Source organism: Pezoporus wallicus, unplaced genomic scaffold, assembly GCF_028554395.1.
Source record: "Pezoporus wallicus isolate ANWC-B61680 ecotype Strahan unplaced genomic scaffold, APGP_CSIRO_Pwel_v1 contig_4710, whole genome shotgun sequence".
Classification (NCBI taxonomy): domain Eukaryota; kingdom Metazoa; phylum Chordata; class Aves; order Psittaciformes; family Psittacidae; genus Pezoporus; species Pezoporus wallicus.
The window spans coordinates 148,420-173,375 of NW_026640647.1; the positions used below are offsets into that span (position 1 = coordinate 148,420).

At 36.0% G+C, this 24,956-nt stretch overlaps 1 protein-coding gene across 6 annotated transcripts in view; it reads left to right on the top strand.

Annotated features, from left to right (window-relative positions):
- Window positions 1-24,956, top strand: part of GULP1 (GULP PTB domain containing engulfment adaptor 1) — a 154,422-nt gene that overhangs the window by 123,185 nt on the left and 6,281 nt on the right. For 3 of the 6 annotated variants that reach the window (XM_057419759.1, XM_057419762.1, XM_057419757.1), the window contains 6 exons: window positions 654-791; window positions 3,135-3,251; window positions 3,620-3,712; window positions 14,531-14,755; window positions 17,864-18,002; window positions 23,858-23,952. In XM_057419759.1, the coding sequence (XP_057275742.1) occupies window positions 654-791; window positions 3,135-3,251; window positions 3,620-3,712; window positions 14,531-14,755; window positions 17,864-18,002; window positions 23,858-23,952 (807 nt within the window). Of the gene's footprint in view, window positions 1-653; window positions 792-3,134; window positions 3,252-3,619; window positions 3,713-14,530; window positions 14,756-17,863; window positions 18,003-23,857; window positions 23,964-24,956 lie in introns of all 6 variants that reach the window. The other 3 variants (XM_057419760.1, XM_057419761.1, XM_057419758.1) reach the window with 2 other exon arrangements.

Here is a 24,956-nt window from a genome sequence, read left to right on the forward strand (position 1 = left end):
CCACAACTTTTTAAGTAGTTGGAACATGCTTTTTAATGGAAAGTGCAATATAGTATTGAAATATGCAAATAATAATGTTTAAAAGCTGTTTTGTGTTGCACCTTAAGTAAGCAGTTATTTAGATGTCTAATTTATTTCTCTATGCTCCTGTATTTGGATAACAGAAGTAATTTTATTTCTATATTAAAGATAGAAAGGCAAGCACTTATTTCAGTGAAACCATTTTAATAAACCCTGGGAGATGATGAAATCTAAAGATGGTACGCACCTGGAAAAAGAACAGGGTATTTTACAGAATCAGTCCCTAAAATTAATTGCACAGAGACACAGATCAACCGTAAAACAAATTTTCTAAAACAGAAATTACTGCCAAGTAAATACTTCCAGATAAATGCTGTCCAAATAAAAACTTCCTGCTTACATTGAGTAAAAATGGGAACATTTGTTAGGAGATGAGTCTGCTAACTTCTGTTATACTCTAGCTTCATTCTTGGGGACTTTCATGTACAGTGAGAGCCATTCGAAATGCCACTGCAGTTTGCCTGCTCTTACGCACATCAGGAAATCCAGAGATGTACTTTGTGTGTCTTTATCCTGAGGAAGTACAGTAATTTTTTGAAAACAAATTTTTGTTTTTTTTTTCTTATTTTCAGGAAGTCCAGCACAACTGTCAACTCCATAGGATATCATTTTGTGCTGATGATAAAACTGACAAGAGAATATTTACTTTCATATGCAAAGACTCAGAATCAAATAAGCATCTTTGCTATGTATTTGACAGTGAAAAGTGTGTAAGTATTCAAGATGCTTTAAGAGAATTTGTGTGACTTTGATTGCTCTGCTTCGAAATAAACCAGGGATGGTTAATAAAGGCAGACAGCCTGCCTTTTGATTGGGGTCACTTTGGTACAGTCTTTCATGCCATTATAATGTCTTGTTAACTTAGATGCATTTATTTAAAGGTGAGCCTTTTTTTTCATTGATCAAAGGTGGTTTTCTGGGACAGTTCTTACTACCCAGCTCAATATCCTAGGCCAAGCATCTGCAGTGCTCTCAAGGAACAGGCTTCATCCCTCCAAGCTTAAAATGTTTGCACAGCTGTTTTGCAGAGATTGCTGCAATCCTGTGGCTGAGATACCCTCACAGGCTCTTCTGAGATGGAACAGGGCAACTGTTCAAAAATGTGCAATAGCAGGAAAAATTAAGATAGGCAATAAAGAAAATGGTGTCCAGCTGAAACAGGGTCATGTGTTTATTCTAGCTGAAACAGGGTCATGTGTTTATTCTAGCAGAAAGTAATAAATAAAAACAGTGGAATCAGCACCAAAAATGGATGTTTTAGGGTTTTTTGTAATCTGAAGCTTCTCTTTTTGTTTTATTATGAAGTAGCTTCATGCAAAGGAAATACTAAGGAAACATTTTTTTTTTTTTTTTTTTGGATGCATATTCACTTCCGTTTATATGCAATTATGTAGTATTATGTGTTACTTCACAGTTTCTGGTAATTTTGTTGTTCACCTCCATTGCTTCAGTGCCTTCAGTAGATATTGTTCATAATTACTATATACATCTGTTAATTTCTCTGCAAATTTCTGTCCTGTACCTCTTTGCCACATATTTTCCCATAATTTTAAGTTGCCCTTGTAGTCTCCACCCATTAGTACCATTTTTATTCCAGACCCGTGCACCGTTTTTTCTTCTCTCTAACCTGATACTTCACTAGATGTACTTTTTTCCTGTTTCACTCTTTGCTCATTAGTACTTTCAGATTTAAAAGAATTCCACCTCAGTTGGTACTACTTATTTCGGCCAGCTTTTGTTTGTCCTCCCAAGAAGGCAGGACTGCATACTTCCAGTGTCCATTACAGTTTTCTTTTACTGACATAAACAGTTGCTCTTTAAAGCAGTACTGGTTCAGGATTTTTTGGTCTAATTGGGTAAAAATAATTTCTTGTGTTTTTTTTTTTTTTTATTTATTTATTTTATTTTTTAAATAAAGTTGGCTGGGTGGCTTTTTTTTTTTTCCCCCCAAAATAAAAATATAGAGGGGTTAATTCCTCATTCCTGTAGAATTCAGGTCTTCACGCAACTCTACTGAATGACTTTACTGTTGTAGTGATGGGTAGAAGCCTGAGAGCCTCATATGTTTTATACCAGTTTTATGCATCTAGCCCTTGGTGTTCTTACAGATAGTAAAGGAAAAATGTTCCTCGCATTGGGCAGAATGCTCTGCTTTCATGAGAAAAAATAATTTTCAGGTTTTCATTTCAATAAAGGAGATAAAAGTTCTAGTTTTGTGTTAGCCAGATTAATGTTTTCCAGCATTTCTTGTTCCCCTGCCAGTTGTTTAAAACCACAAGTTATTACTGTGTTTACTTTGTCTACTAAAGTTCTAAGGCAAATGGCATAGCCATGTGTTCACCTTTTATTAGTGCCTCTTGTAAGTCAGCATTTTCTTTCTGAAACCTTTGTGTGTCCTATACTCTTATTTTTACCCCTGTTACTTTTAAAGTAGATTTTCTGCACTGGTGTATATACAGATCATAATATATGATGTGAATCAGCATAGAACTACTAAATTATTCTATTTTGCATGTATAGATTCAAATACTATTTGGTTAGATTTTTTTATCAGAGATACATTTATCTACTGCATACTGTTTGAGATTTTATCGGACTTGTAAAAGTAACTTGAAATCCAGATTTAAAAGCAGTAGGGAGTCAAAACATCCATATGAAAACATGAATCCATTAAAAGTAAAACAGTTTATTTAATGATTGAAAAGCCTGTATTTGCTTCAGAAATCAACAGAAAATAACATACTGCAGCATGCTATCTGTATTTACAGAAGCTAGAGGCATAATTTGTACTAAAAATTAGCTAATTGTGTTCTGCCTATTCAGTCTCCCTTCTTTATCTGCAGTTCTTTTAAGTTGCTTTTGTAGCATTTTCTGTCAAGTTATTTTGCTGAAGAATGTTTGCCATGCTCCTTTGTGGCGTTGACTTCAGGTTGTATGAAGCAAACCCTTTGAACATGATATATGGTATAAAGTATTTTATGATCATCTGAAATAAAAGTAATTATATAAAATATTCTTCTTATACTAATTTCAATCTTATGTTTTATGTAAAGGCGGAAGAGATAACTTTAACAATTGGTCAAGCATTTGACTTAGCTTACAGGAAATTTCTGGAATCTGGAGGAAAAGATGTTGAAACAAGGAAACAAATTGCAGGTTTACAGAAAAGAGTAAGTTCTGAATTATGTTTTTTAAAGAGATAATATGCTACTGTATTATTTTGTTATTTGCTTTTTGTGACAGCATAGTTTCCAGCATTATTCTCAGATTGCTAAGAACTGCAACAGAATAAAAAAAGAAAGCTGAAAAAAGACGTGATAACTGTGAAACAGTATTTTATGTTTTGCCATCTTGCAAGGTCATTAAAGAGAAAAGCAATATATAAGTATGGAAGATAGCAAGATTTAATTCTTGTTTGGTAATCAAATAACTACTGCTTCTAAATCACCATATCTCAGATGAAACTTACTCTCAGTAGATGCTGTTGTGAAATGAATGACTATCCCAATACCTGCTGCAGTAACCACTTACTTTGTAGATTCAAGAATTAGAAACTGAAAACACAGAACTGAAAAATAAAGTTCAAGATTTGGAAAACCAGTTAAGAATAACACAAGTACATGCATCTCCAGTAAGTACATGAACGTAACTGTTATATCTAAATTTATAATCATTGTTACAATAATTATTAGCATCCATTCTGGTTCCAGTGATCGTGATCAATCGTGTAACATGTATGTTGAAATGCGGTACTGAAGTAACAGTAGGATTGTGACAAGCCAAGAGAAATGCAAATTGCAGACTTCCAAATTGTGATTCTTTAATCCCCTTGTCATACCTATTTGTTGCTGCCTAAATCCAGCGAATACTCATTCTAGTAGATTTCTGAGGATGAAGAAGTCTGTTTTGCACTTAGAGGATCTGGTTCACAAATGCTACTTGGGATTTTTCTAGGAATTTCTGTCACAAGCATAGTGTTACTTACAACTGATATTGGCTAAGTGAGTTTTCAAAAATTTTGTCTGTCTTTCAGAAGAGTCATTAGGTCTCAGGAACTAACATGGATAGGTAGGTAAAAAGGAGCAAGTGTGGCTTCCTCATAATTGGAAATTTCTAATGCTTTCTGCAGTTCTTGTAGGTGATTGTGACAACAGTACTTTTTTAAATGATTGCCTGACAGTTTCTTGTATCTAGGTGGATAAGAAAAAAATGCAGGTTTCATTGCAGTCTTATCCTAATGACTCCCCTCTTCTTAGAAGTGTGTTCTATCTATACAACATTAAGTAACTGAAACTAAATAAAATTTCTTAATGTGCATATAGAAAAATTTTAGAAAAAGATGGACTGCTTTTTAGCTGTGCATTTTGGGCTGCCTTGTACCTGCCCTGCATGTACACCATTTCACTTTAAATGGATGTTTAGATTTAGATTTTGGGCAATGTGAAAGGATGTTTATAATGGTGACGGCAATTTTTTCACGAGTGTCTATACACACTCTTGATACTGATTAGACGCTTGTTCCCATGAGGAACTGTCATTTTGTTTTACTAAAATCTAGAGGAGAGCACCATAAATTATAAATACTACATAACTGCCACAGTGGAAGTGTAAATTATGGATGACTTTTCAATTATGAAGCATTCAGTGATAGGTAGTCAACTTTAATGCTAGATTTAAATTCAATCTAGTTAATTCTTTAATGTTCAATTTTTGTCAGTTGGGATAGCAGCTAGCTTGATTTTAATTATGAATACAATAACTAAATGTATCTTTGAATTCAGTTAAACAAGCTCTTAAGTCTCTTGTGATAGAAACATTTCTCTTTCATTTAAATTAATGAAGAATTTGGGAATTTCATTTAGTGACAAAATTATTAATAATGATCTAAAATATCCTGTAGTTTGTGATTTATTTTGTCTTGTAAGGCAGTATTGTCTCATTCCTTATTAAAAAGGTGAGATCAAAAGTTGTAAGTTTGACAGTCGTTTGTAAATACTCTCCCTAGATGGTGTTTTATTGTTAATTACTACTGGTACAATGAATATTCATATTGCTCAAATAACACTTATGTTACAACAAAATTATTTAATATTGAGAATGATTAATATTAAAATAATAATGCATTATAGTAAATCAGTACCAGCTGTTAGTTTTCACACATCATTTTATTGTTTTATTTACTTCTTAGTCTTTAAAAAGAAAACCACAGACATATCCTGTCACAGATTTGAGTTTCCTCATCATTAGAATTACAGTAAGAGCAATCTAACAGCCCATTTAATATCTAGATCAATTCTGCCACAAAATAGATTTATATAAATGAATAAATAATTGGAACAAGTTGCCCAATTTGTATGTACTCTTGGAGATAATCAGTTGAGCAGCTGATAATAAAACAAACAGACAAAACCAAACACATTTTCAGGAAAATGTCTTTCTTCAATTTAGGAACAAAACTGTGTCCACAAAATGCTATTAACTTTTGTACCAAGAGACATCATTCAAGTAGGTCTGTTTTAAGCGTAATTGTGTACCTTGTAAATCAGAGCTCTTAAATATGGTAGCATAAGAGTAAGTACATATAAATTCAGCAATTAGGTTGAAAATAAGTGAAGAAATGGGATAGGGAGGTTATGAATTGACTTCAGTATAGGGAAAAGAAAGCATAAATATTTTTAAGATTGAGTCCAATAAAGGGATCAGATGTCAAAGTGGGTGGAATAGCAGTGGATGTGATTTGATGATACCTGTCTCTTCTTTTACTATGAGCAACAAATATGTATGAAAGGAAATTACAATTCATAAGACAATTGCCTATTATAGTTTGCAATTAGGTTTTTATATTTTTAATTCAATTCAACTATAATTTCAAGAATGAGATTGCAAAACATCAACTCCTATTAGAAAAAGAGCAGAAGTGGCACAAAGAATATTTTCTATTTCCACTAATTTCTATGATGAAAAAGATCACTTTGGTTTTAAAAAACTTATGAAAGATTTTTTTTTTTTTCTGTATTTAAATTTAAAACTTTTAAGTACCATATGGCTAAAAATATCTGTAACTGCTGCTCTGAGTCTTCCTGTTTTGGAAGACAAAATTTTCCATTTTGAAAAGAAAAATAGCAGTTTTATCTTGTGACTATTTTGTCAGAAGTAAAACTTCTTAATCTGGCAATAGTATTTTGTTAAATACTGAAATAAAATAGCTTGCATTAATGAAGCAGAGTATGCAGCATCAGGAGTAAGATCTCACCTGAATCACTTCTTAAGTACTTTTGGTTAGATATGGGAAAACTTGCTTCCCTGCAGATACTCCTTTTGTTACATAATGTGAATATAACATAACCATTCCCATTATTTAAAGGAGATTTATTAAATGACAGATTTCAGGTTTCCTCACAGCTCTCATATTCGGGCTGTTGAATTATGAAGAGATACCAGTGCCATATGAGTGATTTCTGAAACTTTTTTAAACAGAATTGGTAGGAAGTTTAAGCCCTCATAGTTGATATGTAAATGTGATAAAAGTATATGTGCCATCATTACTAGCATTGCAGTAATTTGTAAAGAAATAGTTTCAGGAGCCAACTACAGATGACTATAAGGTTGCTTCTGGTTTTGCTTAAATAGTACCTTGGATTTTCATATCTTATGCTTTCTTTTTTGTATTTGGATGCTTACATGTACTTTCTTAACATTTGCCAGCTGTGCTGAAATGGCTTTCCTGTCTCTTGACTGTTCTCTTCCTTTAGTGATTAATGCATGGTCACAGACACACTTGCTAATCAGCAATTGATTTAACACTTCAGAAGTCAACACTGGCAACTTGATTAAACAAGTATATGGTTAAGGAAACAGAAGGTATTTCAAGGTCCTGTGATGACAGTTCCCAGAACATGACAAATACAGGCACAGATATCGTGTTCTGAGCTGCGTCCTCTTCTTCAATCCTGCATTGCTATGGAATGGAGACCAGAGGCCATGTGGTCTAAGCAGGCACAGTGTCAGGCTGACAGTGGGTGTCTATTTTCCTTTCCTGTGAGAGAAGACTTAGGGCTTTTAATATTTACTGCACCTGTAGTATGAAACAGTGCTGTTACAGACACCAAGTGATGTCACTGCCATGCTTTATTTGATAAAATACTTTCTAGTACGGAAAGTCTTTCCCACTTGTCAGTAACTGAAAAACCATGGTAAAATTTTTATTCAGTGCCAGTCTATCATTTATTTATTCCTGCTTCTTCCATCTGATGTTGATTGATTTTTGTGTCTTTAATTATTTTAGACACATTAGTCTTCCCATTAATGAAGTAGGTAGAAAATACCTTCAGAAATTTGAAGTTCAGTACTTTTTGCATTATTTCACTGACACTTGACACTGTTTTGTGTTTATCAAAAGCCATTTCTTCTTGTTCTGACAGTAAAGCTAAAGCTAGACCATGATTTTCCCATAAACAGGACCAGATTGCATCGCTGTTCTCATTTCATGCCAAAAGGACAATAGAATCTTTAAACTGTGCATGGATAAACTTAATACGTATATAGTTTTAAATGTTTGCCTCATTGCACATTAAAAAAAAAAACCCACACCATAATCTTGCCATGCTTCAGTTGTAAGTAGGTACATCCAGACTGTCATTTAAAATAAAATCATCTGATTTCCTGCTGTCATTTAAAATAGTCTGGCTAACTAAATCTGAAGACATACATAAAGCCATTTGCTGGAATTCAAGTGCAGGATTAAATGTAATACTATCAAGACTTAAAATTTAGATCCTCTTTTGGTTCCAGAATGTTTTAAAAATATCAGAGATGCTATTTTATATATGTGATGCTCAAGAATAAATTGGACTTAGCAGTCTGGACTGCAGTGTGTGACTTTACTGACAGATCTACTTTTCTAAAAGGAGTTGGTCACGTGTTTGCATACTGAACTCTTGGGAAATAGTGTGGAACTCTTATTTGCAAAAAATAATGCTAAAACATCTTGCAGCCCAGAAAGCCAACCGTATCCTGGGCTGCATCAAAAGGAGCGTGACCAGCAGGTCGAAGGAGGTGATCCTGCCCCTCTACTCTGCTCTTGTGAGACCTCACCTGGAGTACTGTGTGCAGTTCTGGTGTCCTCAACACAAAAAGGACATGGAACTGCTGGAACAAGTCCAGAGAAGGGCCACAAGGACGATCAGGGGACTGGAGCACCTCCTGTATGAAGACAGGCTGAGGAAGTTGGGGCTGTTCAGCCTGGAGAAGAGAAGGCTGCGTGGAGACCTCATAGCAGCTTTCCAGTATCTGAACGGGGCCTATAGGGATGCTGGAGAGGGACTCTTCATTAGGGACTGTAGTGATAGGACAAGGGGCAACGGGTTAAAACTTAAACAGGGGAAGTTTAGGTTGGATATAAGAAGGAAATTCTTTCCTGTTAGGGTGGTGAGGCACTGGAATAGGTTGCCCAGGGAGGTTGTGAATGGTCCAACCCTGGCAGTGTTCAAGGCCAGGTTGGACGAGGCTTTGGGTGATATGATTTAGCGTGAGGTGTCCCTGCCCACGGCAGGGGGGTTGGAACTAGATGATCTTAAGCTCCTTTCCAAACCTAACGATTCTATGATTCTATGATTTCCTGATCTCTGTCATCAAATTTTTTTACAAAGACTGGTACAAATGGTGACTTGTCCAAAATCTGTAAGTGGTTTAACCAAGAGAAAGAAAATAAAATAAATCGTTATCAATCTAATTTAGGTGCTTTTCCTATTAGTTCACAAACTGTATGGGAAAAACAAAATTTCTTTCTGAACATATAAAAGAAGCATTATAAAAGCAATGAGATCAAAGTTGGAAATGAAAAAAAAGAAATCTAGGTTGTATAATCAAAATACTTCTGCGTTAAAATGTATTGTTAAAGTTGAACATTAAATTATCAATCTTCTGCACAGTTTTTTTCTCAGGGTACTGTAACTATTTAGATTTAAGTTTTGTTCAGCACATTCAGTAAATAATAGACTGCTTAGTGACCACTTTTCTGCTTTTGCATAGAAGCTTTTAAGTACACTAGTCTTTTTAAAGCTTTAGAAATTTAGTCCCTAAAAAGTCTGTATTTGCCAATGCGGAAGTGTTATGCAATAGAAACTGTCACTTTTTCTTATTTTCCGAAATAGATCTGTCAAGGACATACTGTACCAAACTAGGAGTTTCCTTAGTATGCCTTTATTGCTGTGTTTACATGTGCCATGGGAAATGTTGGCATGGGATGTTTCTTTTGTCTCTCACTCCCTTGCATGTGCAGCTAAAGTTTCCATTACTTCTATATATATCTGTGCTGTTTAATTTTCATCTGTTTTGGTCGCTTGGCAATACATTAGTCTTTTTTGCGTTGGTCTTGATTATGTGAGGACAATGTGATTTTCATTTTATTGTTTGACTCTGATGACACTGTTCAAATTTGTATCACAATAAGATTTTGGATGTTGCTGTGTATAAATCCATCCTGCAAAGATCAGTGCATCCCTGGGAGCACGGTTTCACATGATTTCTTTGTTTGCTATTTATATTTGTAGTGTTGCCTGAAGCAGCCTGGGTTAACTGTACTCACAGCCTTCATGTGGGTTAGCAGTTAGGTACAGTTAGCACCCTCAGTTTTTATAGTTGTCTGAGCAGTAAACCATTGTAGGCCACTAGGGAACCTCTGATGAATAGGAGAGATTTTTAAGCTGTTTTAGGCTTGGCTGAAGTTTAACATGCATGCCTTTAAAATTTTCTTTTTGAGTAGCATGTTTTATAGAATCATAGAATGGTTTGGGTTGGAAGGAACCTTAAAGCTCATCTAATTCCAACCTGACTGCCATGGGCAGGGACATGTTCCACAAGACCAGTTTGCTCAAGGCCCCATCCAAACTGGCCTTCTGTTTAAGGTAGAGAAGGAAGTTGTGACGTGTGCATGACTCTGAAGTTAGATAGAAGAAAACAGGAATATTCAGGAAAATAATGTAAAAGAGAGAATGATGAAATATGAAAGAAGCAAAATTGAAAGGCAGCAGGAAAAGATATTGGGACAAACAGCCCCGAAAAGAACAATGTTCTTCCATTCATCATAAGTATTGTCGAAGAAGTAGTATTTAATACATATTCCTATCATGGCAGTGTTACAAAAAAACCTCCATTTAAAAATGAATAGAACATTAACGGTACTGATGGATTAGATTTTTTTTTAAGTTCTTTAATTGTGACTTGGAAGTGTAGGCCACCTGCATCTATTACCTTCATTAAAACACCTTACCATGCCCTTGAGAAAACCCCAAGATAGACATTGAAACTGTATGCATATTTCAAAAAACAGTTTTGGAATGTGTTTAGCCTATCACTTGATTCATGTTTCCATTAAGACTGCCAAGTGGGAAATTGTTAACTTTTTCTTCACCTGTCTTCTGCTCTTTCAATTTTTAATATTCTGTATTCAGTTCAGTGAGCACTTTTTCATGAGGGTTTAAAATTCAATTATGTTTTTGTTGTTAAATAATTTTGAAATTGCCTATATCAGATTTCAGGTTATTGTAAAAGTACTAAATGAACTGAAGGTGTAGCAGTGAATTAATGAAACTATTAATGCTTATACAGTATTTTATGAGTTAGCAAATTAATATATCATTAGTAGTCAAAAATCTCAGGTAACTTGTAATCTCTGGTTCTGTAATTAACTGCATAATGTCCAATTCAGAGTCACTCACAGTTCCCTAGAAGATTCACTGCAGTTATCCACTGCAACAATTCTGTATCACAGAATCATAGGATGGTTGGGGTTGGAAAGGACCTTAAGATCATCCAGTTCCAACCCCCTGCCATGGGCAGGGACACCTCACGCTAGACCATGTTGCGCAAGATTCTGTCCAACCTGGCCTTGAACACTGCCAAAGATGGAACATTCACCACTTTTTTTGGCGACCTGTTCCAGTGCCTCACCACCCTCACAGTAAAAAACTTCTTCCTTATATCTAACCTGAAATTTCCCTATTTAAGTGTAAACCCATTACCCGTTGTCCTGTCTCTACAGTCCCTGGAGGTGAGTCCCTCTCCAGCAGCCTTACAGGCCCCTTTCAGATACTGGAAGGCTGCTATGAGGTCTCCACGCAGCCTTTTCTTCTCCTGGCTGAACAGCCCCAGCTTTCTCAGCCTGTCTTCATACAGGAAGTCCTTCAGCCCCTGAATCATCCCCATAGCCCTCTTCTGAACTTGTTTCAACAGCTACAGTATATTAACCAAGCTGAATGTTCTAAGGAAGGATAAAATTTTCTAATTCATCGATAAGCTTGTGTGATTCGTATGACAATATGACTCAAAGATTGCAATCAGTGTCTTGATACACCTAGTAAAAGCAGACAATTTTGAAATGATTTCTTGATTAACAAAAACTAAGTCATGCTACATTTTCTAGTATGATAGAGCCAAATAGTGCACATTTTCAGCAGCATGCTAAGTAGAATGAGTAAAAAATAAATCCTTTGACAGGCACATTATCACATCTACTGATAATGGAGACCAGGTCCACTGAACTGATATTCATTTCACTTAGGATGATATCATATTGTTTTCTTGTGTTGATGAAATAAGGCTCAAATTGGAAAGTAATTTATCAACCTGACCAATACTACATGTTCAGTGTTACACAGTGAGAAGCTCAGACAAAAAACAATTGCCTTATAAAACGGCAATTTAATGTATTTTTACTACATTTTTCTTCCTTTATGATTTGGTGGAAAAGTATTAAGTTTCAGAAGTTACACCCTTTTTATGCTATATACTTTTTAAAACCCTTCTTTTCAGTGCTTCTCTTTGGGACCTCCCAGTATATTATTTTCCATTGTTGAATACATTTCCCTGCTATACCTTCCCTGTCTGTGGGCTGCTTAGATACATAGGGCTGCAAGCAGAAGACCATTGTTAGCCTCACAGTGGGCTGATAGCGAGTCATGAGACGCAACATGCAGAACAGTGTTTACCACAAAGGTCCCAGCTCCCAGTGGTGGGCTTCTGTACTACACTGCAAATGTAGAATTGCAGGTGAAAATTCATTCCAAGAACAAGACACATTCCTTAAACTGTCATGTGAAGCTTGACACCCTGTATGGGTGTCCTAAGATCATGGTTTATCGGATATGTGACTGCACGGTGTTCAGGGCTCGAATGATACAAATAGTGTATATTCCAGTTTTGGCTTGAAACCTTTTATTGTCTGGATCTGATACATGTTCTTACAGTTTTGCTGCTTTGCACCCTGTATGCATTTTGCTGGTTTGTGTATAATTCTTTTCATGTGACATACATGCTTTTTTATGGACACTATTCATCCTGTGTTGTTTTGCATTTCAGGGAAATACTTGGCTTAAGTACTCTGTTTGTATTTAGTGTCTTCTGGTGCTTGCTATTATGAGATCTGGGTTTTGTATACATACATACATACATATATATATATAGCATCAAGTATTGCATAGTAGTAATTACACAGTAGCATTACAGGTCTTCTACCTCTAGTGATACTCTTGAAAGAATAATGAAAATTCTGTCTTACAGTTTTTTGCTTTCATTTTGATTGACTACCATTCCACACCCTCTGTTTCACAATTCCAGCTTGGCAACAGATTAATTCTTTGCAATTGTGATAACTTTTTTTCTTATGAATTACAAATCACAACTTTTGAATAGAGATTTTTTGGATGCTTTTGTTGGTCTTCTCATAAATATGGCGTAGTTACTGAATTTGAATACCTGTACCCTTAACCTAGCTTATTTGTGAAGAAAGGAACTAAGACTCAGGTTAAAAGGAGTTGAGATGTTTTTTTTATTTTTTGCATAACTCTGGAAAAAAAAATAATTGATTAAATCCTGCTCTAGTGGAGCTATGCAAGCTTCTAATGAAGTAGTCATGTCATATCAATTTTGTAACACTGTTGGAAGAGAGGAAAAGCAGGCTTAAAAATTTTTGCTGCAATTACCTACTACTGCTTCAGCCTGAGCAAGTCAAAGGGATTTTTAGGCAAGGTACCTACAGCACATATGAAATTCCTGCCTTCTGAGTATATAAACTCTTCACTCTAGCCAAGAACTGGCTGCACAAGTGTTCAGTCCCTTCTGTTAAGATTCAAAGATCAGTCTGTCCTCCAAAGCCTTGTTTTAACTGCCCAAAGCTGTTTTCCTCAGATTTTGAGATAGGAGTACAACTTGGTCCCAACAGAAAGATTGGCTGGGCATGTTTCTTAAATATTTAAATACATTTCCTTTTTGATTTTCTTCCCAGGATCAGTACTACAGGCTCTTTGTTCCTAATTTCACCTAGGCAAGATCCGTTTCTTTTGAAGCCTTTCAGTTTTGCTGATATTTCCCATTCAGAAAAAAATCAAAGGTTTTTGTTTTTTATCAAAGTGGACAAAACCTCCAGTTTTGCTCTTGATATACACTGAATCTTGCTGTAATATAAAGTTAAATACTCCCCAGTCATAAGAGGCAGCTAGCTTGAGGTTCTTGTCTGCCTAATTCAGACCAGAACCTTGCAGTTACCCCTTTTTCATCTTAGGTGTATGTTCTTACCATCTGTATTCTGGTGTAGATGTTACTCATTTACCTCTGTTCAAAGCTGTTCTGTGGATTTGTGAAAGAGGCCCAGGGAATCTTGCAATCCTTAACATTTTTATTTCCACAACAGCAAAGTTTTATTTTGTCCTGCATCCTGTGCTGCTGTTGTAGGGACATGAGGATTCCTTTGCTTTGCAACACTGAGTCTTAGCTTTTGAGATACCTACTGAAAATATCAAGTTCAAGTGGCTATTCATCCACACAGAAAAGATGGCAGAAGCGTATTACTGTCCATAAATGTTTAGGTTCTCAAATTCTATGGACAGGGAAATGAAACAAATTCTAGTATTAATGTAAACATTAAAATTTGTGCACTGTGAGCTTGTACTGTAAGAAGATTTTAAAATGTTCTTTAAATATTGGTGGTATAAAAATGTGTTTCCTGGTTTGCAGAAAGAAAATTCTGACCTGTGCTTTAAGCACCAGAGTAACTTTTCCTCGTGGATATGTGCTTACCTTCTAATTTACATATGCAGATATGAGATATTGCTGGTATGTTACTGGATTTAGACATTTGTCAATGCATCTGAGACACCCACTTTTGGAAAGATGTCTCTCTTTTTGTTTGGTGTGATTATCAAGGAGCAAGTCATTTTCATTTGAGTTTAATACTGGGTCACCTCTTACTGTGGTGTATTTTTCGATTTTGTTTTAAGAAAATTTCAGGTTCTGTATCTTGTAACTGTAGCAATGAACAGCAAGTTGCTGACGAACTTTTTTGAAGTATGAAATGTGCTTTATTTTGGTTTTCTCTTTTTTTCTTTCTTCTTTTCCTGATGTTACCCACGTTCTATTCCTCAGAATGTTTTCTCTTTCTGTGATTCCTTTTCAGCTGCTGCACATAAAGTGTGATAATGATGAACATATGTTTCAAAGACTCTCTACTTTTTTCTGGTGTAACAGTGAGGATTCGCCTCCTTGTTTAGATACCTCTTCCATTACAGTTACTCTTAGGAGTTCTCCCAACTCTAAACTACCACCTGGATTGTTAATACCACCACCTTCAAAAAGTGGTCTTCCAAGGCCAACCAGTGAATACAGTTGGCCAAGACCTCGTGTAATCCTGCTGTGCAAAAGCTTTTTAATTTTTTTTTGCTTTCCTTTGTTCTCTGTTGTGTGTTAACTTGTATTAAAAATGTGCATTTTGTACAGTGGTTAAAGGACAGAGCAAATGTGTCTTAGATTCTTGAGAGAAACTCTTACAATGAGGAATTTGTGAAAATTTACTCTTATTTCTACATAGCTTTTTTCTCTCATCCCCAAAACATAAATTCCTATTTTCCCAATATGTTTAAATTAGTCCATTAATTAATTACCTCTAATCTTTCATTAAAATTATTTTTATTAAGAATAGATATTAAAAAATAACAAAACTAAAAATCCAACTTCAAGGACTTCCTTGTTTCGCCAGTGAATTAATATTAAAGTAAACAGCCATTATATAGCTTTTAGCATACATTATAAAAACTCTGTGCAAAATTAAGGTTGAAAATTATTCTTATACAAAATGGGCATATTTCTTGCTTTTTCATATCAGTATGCTTATACTCTCAACTTTTTTTTCCATTTGTAAGTAACATTTGGCTGTATTTGGGAAACATCCTGGCTTTCTGCATGTGTTCACTAAATAAAAGTGCTTCTTATGCTTATATATATTCAAAATGTGCATTTCTTAACCAAATTATAGCTTTACTTGAACTAGCTGTAGCAGTAGTACAAACATGGCCAGTAACTCAGCAGAATATCATATAGCCAGGAAATGGAAGTGTAAAGTTTGGGTTTGCCTTTTTTTTTTTTTCCTAAGAGACTCAAGACTAAATATAAATACTGCTTACTTATTTAGCTTCTAGATAAATGCATTTAATAAACACTTAGCAAATAAGGAGAATCTACATTGGCATTTACTGTCTCCATGAGATTCTAGGATTATCCATCAGTGTTGATGGGAAATGTAGATTAATATATGGCATGTACTTAACGCATTAAACCTGATGCCACCTTCCTGGTGTAGACAAAAGCCTGTCTAGAATCAGAGAGTTTTGTTTCTATGAAGCAAGGAATGTGGGATTCATTATTATGTGTCCTTTGGGTCAAGCACATCCATTGCCCTGCTTTGAATGGGAGCAGATGACATCCAGTGGTTGCCTTGACCTAAATTATACTGGTTCTCTGATTGTGCACAGAGGTGCCGGGAGGTTAATGCAAGGTCCATGGCCATAGCAGTAAGAGCCTGTTGTTCCTCCCAAGTGGCCAGCCCCTCCTTCCATAATCCATAGATTCTCTTTTTCCGCATGAGTTTGCCCAGCAGTTCCTTGTTTAACCATGCTGGCCTCCTGGCTACCCTACTTGACTTCCTACCCTTTGGGACACTCTGATTCTGAGCTTGGAAGAAGTGGTCCTTGAATGCTGACCAACTATCTTGAGCCCCTTTACCACCTAGTACCCTTTGCCATGATACTTCCCTTAGCAATTGATTGAAGAGGCCAAAGTTTGCCCTTCGGAAATCCGGAACTGTGGCCTTGCTAGGTATTCTGTTCCTCCCACACAGGATCCTAAACTCCACCATCTCATGGTCACTGCAGCCCAGGCTGCTGTTGACCGTCACTGCTTCAACCAGACCCTCCTTGTTGGTGAGTACTAGATCCAGCAGAGCTCCTCTCCTAGTTGGTTCGTCCACCATTTGCCTTAAGAAGTTGTCATCAATGCACTGGAGGAACCTCCTAGACTGTGAATGATTGGATGTGTAAGTCTTCCAGCAAATATCGGGGTAGTTAAAATCCCCTACGAGGACCAAGGCATGTAGTCGTGAGGCTGCTTTCAGTTGCCTGTATTATAATGCAAATTTAAAATATGAATTCAGAATCCCTTAGAAATAGGAAATGTAGGACTTGTGAGTCTGTTTTTCTTTTTAAGTAATGTATTCAGTGGAAGACTGTGGATCAATATCCTTTCCTTCTCAGGAACTACTGCATCCTTGAGAGAGAAATAGAGGTAGTTAGGGCTATCTCTACACTTGGATTAGAAATCTGTGCTTTGTGCTGTGAGAGGGCAGCTTCAGTTGTTGCAGGAGAGGCACTTAAGGTAGCATTCTAAAATAAGATTTAGGTCCAAGAAACTCTCTCATGGGTCAGCAGTACTAAAGACTATGTGCTTGCAAGATTTTTGTATTCATGTATTCTGAAATAGGATCCATGTGACTAATTTAACTTCTTAATAATTTTCATGTATATATTTTGGTTAAATTGAATCTTACTTAAAAGAAGTGGGCTTTCCCTGTGCCTGGCTGTATAGTCTTTCTGATACACAGAACGTAGGGGGTTTTGTGTTGTGGAAGTAATAACATTAATATGCAAACTAGTTTTGAACACATATTTTGCTTTCAGCTTGCAAATCTCAGTTTTAATCTATTTCATCATCTGTCTTTAGTGTTCGTTTTATTCTGACTTAAGTGTGTCTTGAAGTAGTAGACTGATGTAGGAGGAATGAATCATTCAAAAATAAATATGGCTGTAGAACCATAGTTAGTTATTGTTGGGTTTGGCGTTTCCTTGCTTTTATTGAAGCCTTCCAAATTCCTGGGCCTTTCTAATGAAATCTCTTCTGTTCACATTCAAAAATGAGAGCTTTACTCTGTTGTATTCAGTGTATTGGATGTCCATGTTGTTACTAATGAAAAAATACATTTGAAGCTTTAGTCATAACAGGTTTTTAGGTTGCCAAGTAAGTTATGGTGTAGGGAAGAATTATTGAACAAGAAGCGTTTAGATTGTATATTTTAATTTTAACTACTTGTCTGGAGCATAGCATATTCTTGTTGCAGTGTTACCTTAAATGAGTCTTGTGAAGATATCTGTATTCATATATCTGCAGTAGAGAGCTGCTTGTTACCAGCTTTCTCAGGTTTAACTGTGTTACATTTCTGGCTGTACCAGATGGACTGAAAAAGGAAAAATTACAATGCTGCTTACGTATCGGAGAGTTTTAGTATGTGTCAGACTCTGATCTGCAAATGCCATTTACTTGGTGTCAGGGGCTGGTTTTTGCATGCTGATGGTTATGTTTAACATTTTCTGAAACTGTGGCTCTTATCTGCATGCTGAACAATTCAGTATTGTGATCTTTTTCATGTGAATTATTGCCCTAATATTTATTGTCCTTATTGTAGGCAGGCAGTGTGACACCTAAATCACCTTCCACTGACATCTTTGATATGGTTCCCTTTTCTCCCATATCCCCTCAGTCATCAACACCTACTCGCAATGGTACACAGCCTCCTCCAGTACCCAGTAGATCTACAGAGATCAGTAAGTTTTGTAACATCTAACCTAATTTTACTTACATTATATTTTTAGTAAAGCATTTTAAAAAAATTACGTACATTTTGCATGAAAAGACAGATACAGTTTTTGTAAATCACATTCAATAATGCCATTTTGTTTTTATACCATCTTCCCAGAGTCATCATTGTTGCTGCCAAGTTACAAATTTATTTACTTGCTGAATTATTATATATACAGATTGAAGGAGTTTGGTTGGGGGTTTTAACATGGCTTTTCTTTTATGATATCTTTTTTGTACTTACTTCAAGAAATACTTTTACTTCCTCTTAGTTCTTTCCTTGTCAAGCCACAGTTGTAGCATCTAATACCTACAATTCTGGGGAAGACAGAAGGTGGAGTAAGTATGGCGATGATGGTGCAGAAGGAAGAGTTGAAGAAATCCTTCAAGATGCAGACTGTCTTGGAATACTATTTTTAATACTACTTTTCATACCATCTACAGCTTTCTTATTCGGTTATAGTTGATGAGCCTTTCCAGATCTATGAATTACTCCTAAAAGATATTGAAAAGATGATTAGTAATAGCAATTTTATTTTCCAAAGGCTTGAAAGCAGCTAGGGTAAGGTTCTTGGCTTCACTGGAAATCTTTTAGGAGTCCACACTATATTTTTAAAAGCTTTGGAAATCTGTTGGGGGAGAGGGGCGTGGAACATACAAAAGCAATGTTAGAGGCAGTAGAAGTATCAGTCTGTGTGTAGTATCTTGTATTTCTGATTCATGTTTTAGTGTGGGTAAGGAACATTAGTATTACTGCCTGACACCATGTAAAACCACATTTGGAGAGTTTCTACGTTTTTTAGGGAATGCTTCTGGTATGTAGAATTTTCAGGTATGAATGAAAGCTGTGTACAGTTATAAATGCATTGTAAAATTTAACTCAGTGAATGTCTTCCCCAGTACCATATCCTACATACTTTTTGGTTCTATTGCTCAGAATGGCTGTCACCATTTAAAAAGAAAGTAGATGTCCAGGCTATTGATTCAGTAAAAACATCTGTTTCTTTTCAAGTGAAGATATTAGATTAATTTATATTAATTTCTATGGGTCTCTCAAAGGGTGTATTAACATAATTTAAAACCATTAAGAATAGTTAATATTAACTGTTCTTAAATAACTTAAAAGAACATTAGATTAGGAATGTTAAGAGAAATTCCATGGCTTTGTACAGGAAAAAAAATATTCAAAGACACTCCCTCCAAGAACTCCTTTTTTGTTTTGAAATTGGTTTTTTGGAAACTACAGACAGTGCCATAAAATCAATCTCAGTTGTTCATGTACAGCTTTGAAAATAATTTCAAGTGAAGTACATGACAAGGGTTTTGGTTTGGGCTTGTTTTTTTTGGTGGGGTTGGGTTTTTCTTTTTTGGGTGCTTTTAGCTTAGGGTTTTTTTTTTTGGGGGGGGGTGTTTTGTTTTCATTTTGGTTTGGTCTGGGTTTTGGTTTGGTTTGGTTTTGGGGTTTTGGGGGGTTTTTGTTTTGTTTTTTTTTAAGCTTTGTCCTGGCTGTTTCATTGAAATTGTGGCTAGAAATCATGTGGGAGCCAGCACTCAATGCTGAGGAGTCTTGAGAATCCCAGCTAGGTTTTGTGATTATTTTGTCAGTGGGCTTTGTAATACAGAAATTACTATAAATATATTGCTTATTTAGTAATGAGTGCTGCTTAAAATAGTTGCTTCTTCTGTACTTCATTCATTTGCATTAAATTCAGATAACGTAGTTCAGAGATCCTGCAGGCAGTATCTGTGAATTCTCTGCTCCTCAGTGTGCCGTGCTTCAGAGAGAGGTTACAGAAGAACATCGTAGTCTTTATACTTTTGATTCCTGCTCTTTTAGTCTGTCATGGTACTTTATACATTGAAAATGGTTGCATTCATCAGCTATGAACACACTTCGGCATATTTCAGATATGACGTATATTACAGAAGAGGAATACTTTATAATCAAACAAAGACTTATTGTCTTTGATGAGAAAGTTCAAATCCTGTAAGAATCTTATTCAAGCTATGCAATGTTACAGTGCTGTAATAATCTACAATAGTATATTGTTTTGCATGGTGTTATTGCTGCCAGTGCAAGCAAGCTGACATTTCTTTCTCCAGTATAAGTCAAATAGGTGGCGCCCCAGAGGAAGCGATGTTTGGAGTCTCCCATTTTCTGAGGTCATCTTTTATGTTATCTCTACTTTGTGACTTTGCTGCTGCTTCCTCGTGGAGTAAGGGATTGCAAATGTTCTTGCAAGTTATCTTAAAGGACAGAAATAATTTATTAAATTTAATTAATTAAAAGAGAAATTATTTTATGTGTTTCTTGTAGGCACAGCATTATTGTATCTTAGAAAAGAACCGGAGAATAACATTATTCAATTGTTCAACATTTATATCACTCAAACACATCTTGAACAATCCAAGGTCACTACTGGCAGATGTAGAAGTATGCTCCCAGATGCTATCTTTCCAGAGACATTTAAGAGTATGTTGTCAAAATAATGGTGGAACCATTTTTTATCCTGTAGTAACTCCAAAATAAGCAAATACGGAGTAGCCTTCAGCTAAGGGAAACGCTTCCTGGACTTTACTACCTCAGCTTATTCCAAATATTTTCATGGGTGCCTGTCTTCAGCATGATTAATTTTTATTTGTCATCACAGCTGCTCTAGGACTGGGGAAAGTATATGTAAACAAAACTGTGCCTGGATGATAGCTAAGGTAAAGATGCAGAATGCCAAATATTTGTAGTTTTGTTTAGGAATTGTTAGGTTTTGGTTTATTGCAGAGTTCAGGTTGCTACTCCTCCAGTATTACGTGTTTCTTGTCCTGAATGTCACAGAAACAAGAATGTACCTGTTAATGGCTTTGTGATTTAAGTTGTGAATGTAAAACAAACATTTCGTGTCTTTTGAATTTGTTGGTTCATTTTCCACACTATAAATTTATTTCCATTTAGAAAGGAATGGGAAAAGGAAAGGAAATTATATGTGCTGTTTGAAAGGATCATTTTCAGAGGTTTACTGGTTGCTGTGTATTGGAGAAAGAAATGCCTCTATCTGCTGCAGTTATTTTGGGGAGTATGCTAGGCAAGATATTATTGTTATAGTTAATCTTCTTGCCTGAAATAAAAAATGAGTAATTTATCCCACCTCTGCTGAAAAGGAGCCCCCCATAAATGGTGGAGTGAACAGTAGCAGAAAAGCTTATGGAGATCCCATGCAGTAGTGCAACTCTGCAGTTACTAATTTTAGTATTCGTCCAATTTCCATATGTTCTTCAGCTTCTATTCAAAAGAGAAATACCGATGATGCTATTGAAAATATTTCATGGAACTTCCTCTCTCCCTGACTCTTAGCAGTGCACTCTCATATAGCATACAAATTTTAAATGCAGGGAAGCAGTTCTACTACAGCGTTTTTCAGGTGGTTTACTGAAATGGGTAGAGATAGCTCCCCAGATAATAATTTTTCATAGAAACCCAGCTAGGAAATATTCACTGTTTTGAATTTGATTCTGTACAGGGTTTATTAGGTTCTTTCACTCTAGAATAAATTATACACCAGTTAATTTTAGTCGGCTTTGAATAACAATATAAATGAAGTTATCCTTCACCTGAAGACAGGAAACATATTAACAGAGCTGAAGCTTCTGCCATTCTCCTGCTGATGAGCTCAGAAGTGCTGTCATTACTAAAAGCCTTATAATAAGGCATGAATGAGATAATATCCATAGTAGTGTACAAAGTACTTGCTTTCAAACTAGCGATGTCATATTTCAGCGCTAAGAAATGCAAGAGTTGTGTTCTTTAAAGGGTTTCTTTTTTCTAAACACATTCCTTGAATATTTGCTGTGGCTTGGTGCTGAAACTGGCTGCTTTTAGCTGTCTGACCACACAGAAAACTGTTAGCTCCTTATAAGGGTAAAAAGAACCTGGGGTGGGGGGAGAGGGGAGGAGAAGAAGAAAACGGACCTATATAGTGAACAGATACGCTTACAAGTAGCATAAAGCATAATCACTTTTTGCCCAGTAGAGCCTAGAATGAAAGTCAAAGCTGCTGCACATCTGAAGGTTACTTCATAGGAGCATCAGAGCATGGAAGGACAGTAGTTGTACTGGAGCAGACCCATTTTGGCTCCGAAAGGGGCAATGGACAAGATAGATCCTAATTTTTACATTAGATTGCCCTAGTTAAAGTCTCTTTTGCATGCAGGTGGTGTGCCTCCGCCAGGAAAAACTAGATTTTTCTTTTTTTGAGTAAGATAGGCTTTTGGAATAAAGCTCTCTGATCTGGACCATCTCCTAGTCCCATGTGGCAGTTCAGAACTGTTTAGCCACAGTTTTTGAAATATGTAATTAATCAAGTTCCTTTTTGTTTCTGTACTTTATTATGGGAGTAAATGCTGGTAGCCGCTAATAATTTAAAATGCTTATTGTGCAACCTGATAAAGCCTAATAAATCAGGTCAAAACCCATGAGAAGACTGACATGCGCAATAATTGTTGAAGAGCTTAGACAACTACATATTTAAAATTCTGACAACAGGGATGCCAAAGTAAAGACTGTTTAGCTACATGCACATGCTTCGGTATTTATAACGTGACTGGTAACACTGCAACATGGATTTTGTTTTAAGTATTCAGTTGTCAGCTTTTGTATCTTGGATGTAACAGATAAAATTTTCTTCTAAATCTAAATTCTAAATCTAAAATTAGCTAGTAATTTCAGAGTTACTAATAGCCCCTTTTATTCTCATGTTCTTAAGCTAGCATTGTTTTAAGGTAGGTAGTACGCTTCCCAGGTTTCTTGCTGGACAACTTTGAAAGTTAGGAGATAGATAGGATATGTTTTTAATTTTATTTCTACTAATGAAAAGACTATTAATTTGGCTCTGTAAATTTTGCAATCAGTGTGGTTGAGTAGGGGTAGCAAAATAATTCTCTTACTGCTTTAGTTCAACCCAGTGTGGGATAGAAAAACTGTATAGATGGAACATTACATGTAGAGGGAACTGAAGATTTGAAAAAACTGTTCAAAAAAAAAAAAAAGGATTGGAGAATCCCCTGACCTCTACAAAGCATACTACAGTTAAGGAAAGTGAGAAACTGTATGGTATTGATGTATGGTATTGAAAGAGAGAAATTTGCACTCATTCCATTATGGATCCAGATTTAGTGGCATTTTAGGATAAGCGATTTTTCATGGTCCCATATTTTTTTCATTCATTTTTGACTTGATCTTATCCAATATTTTAAAACCCTAACAAATAGTGTTAGTTAATATCAGCTGTGCACTGAGGAACTCTTACCAAATGAAGGCCTTCCCTTCCATGATGAGGAGCAGATGTTGTCCTTATGAAGATGTCCTTAACCCTGACGGTGGGAAGTGGCAAACAGGGGACATGAAGGCTAGTTTGTTTGCAAGAATATTTTTCTGACATAATATTAGGGTGAAATTTGACAACCGATGTCCTGTTCCCTTCCCGTTTCTGAAACTCCTCATACACACCAAATCAAGAGCATATTTAATTTGGAGATACCCTCTTCAAATTGCAACTTATCAGATCCCCAAAATTCCTTTAAGAGGCAGAAGTGTTAATGAAATCTGAGTGAGCCTTCAACAGAGGTTGATGGTGTTCTTGGAAAAATTTGAACATTAAACTTAGGAAAACTAATCAAGACCTGGCTTTAAATTTGGATGTTGTGGTTAATCAGTTGTAGATCTGGAGGTGTTATTGTTCAGCCTTTAAGGAGATGTAAGCTGGCTTTTTCAAAGAGTTATCGTTGTAGCCCGTACCTTTTCTCTCAGTGACTCACTTTTCTCTTGTTCCAGAGAGAGACCTTTTTGGAGCAGAACCTTTTGACCCTTTTAGCTGTGGAGCAGGAGATTTCCCTCCAGACATTCAGTCAAAACTAGATGAGATGCAGGTAACTACGAAGTTATCAATTATGCAGTTTTCTGTGGCCGTATGACTCTTCTTGAAATATATGTTTACAGTATTCTGAAAATGTATTCTGGACTACACACAAATGCATACAGAAAAAAACGGTTTTGACTTTTTTTTTGTGTGTCTCATGGTCTTTGAGTTGGAGTTTGAATTTGCCTGAAGATCCTTACTTGGTATTAATATGGACACCTGCACTAATTTAGGGGTTCACAGCAGTGTAATCAAATTGGATACTGCTGTTCCTATCTGGGAAGGTTCTGAGGGAACTAAAAAAAGAGAGCTGAGGCAAGAGCCCTACAGATCCACTGATCTTGTTACTCTTCAGTTCTAGCAATCACCATCATCCCAGTTTACCCTCACCTTTCCATCAGTGATATCAGTCTGGTTTTTCATAGCATTTCCACAGGCAAACTATGTGCTTCAGGTGCCTTTAAAACCAGCTGTATTTGACTGTGGCACTCTGGAGCACTTAAAACTGTTGAGAATTGATTCAAGAATTCTGAGTGGAAGCATTTGTCAGAAAATGTTTGCTGATTCTAAAACACTCAATTGTATCTGTTCAGTTGCTGATCCAATTTTGAAGCAGTTCTAGGAGAAAGCCATCAAGTTTTGGAATAACTCACTGCCTTCAGTCAGACTTTCCAGAGTGCTAGTTCCTTGCCAGCTTGCTTATCTGTGTGTTTTTCAGCAGCCTGCCAGCAAAACAGACAGCTGAAAATACTGGAAACTTGAATTTCTAGGATCCTGGCTCCTCAGCAGAAAGCGTTCCCAGGGCTTCTAGCCCTCTTTTCTCTCAAGATCCCACAAGGTCCAAGAGAGCTAGCTCTCTGGCTCCTTCAGTTCCTTTTTTTCTGCCTGGAGAGCAGCAGAAACATTTCAAAATGGCTGAAATAAGATTTAAACACCATTTAGTTTTCCTGAGTAAAATCTTTTAATTCCTATTCACTATGAAATTTCATTTTCCATGTCAGTTTAGGGTGTTGC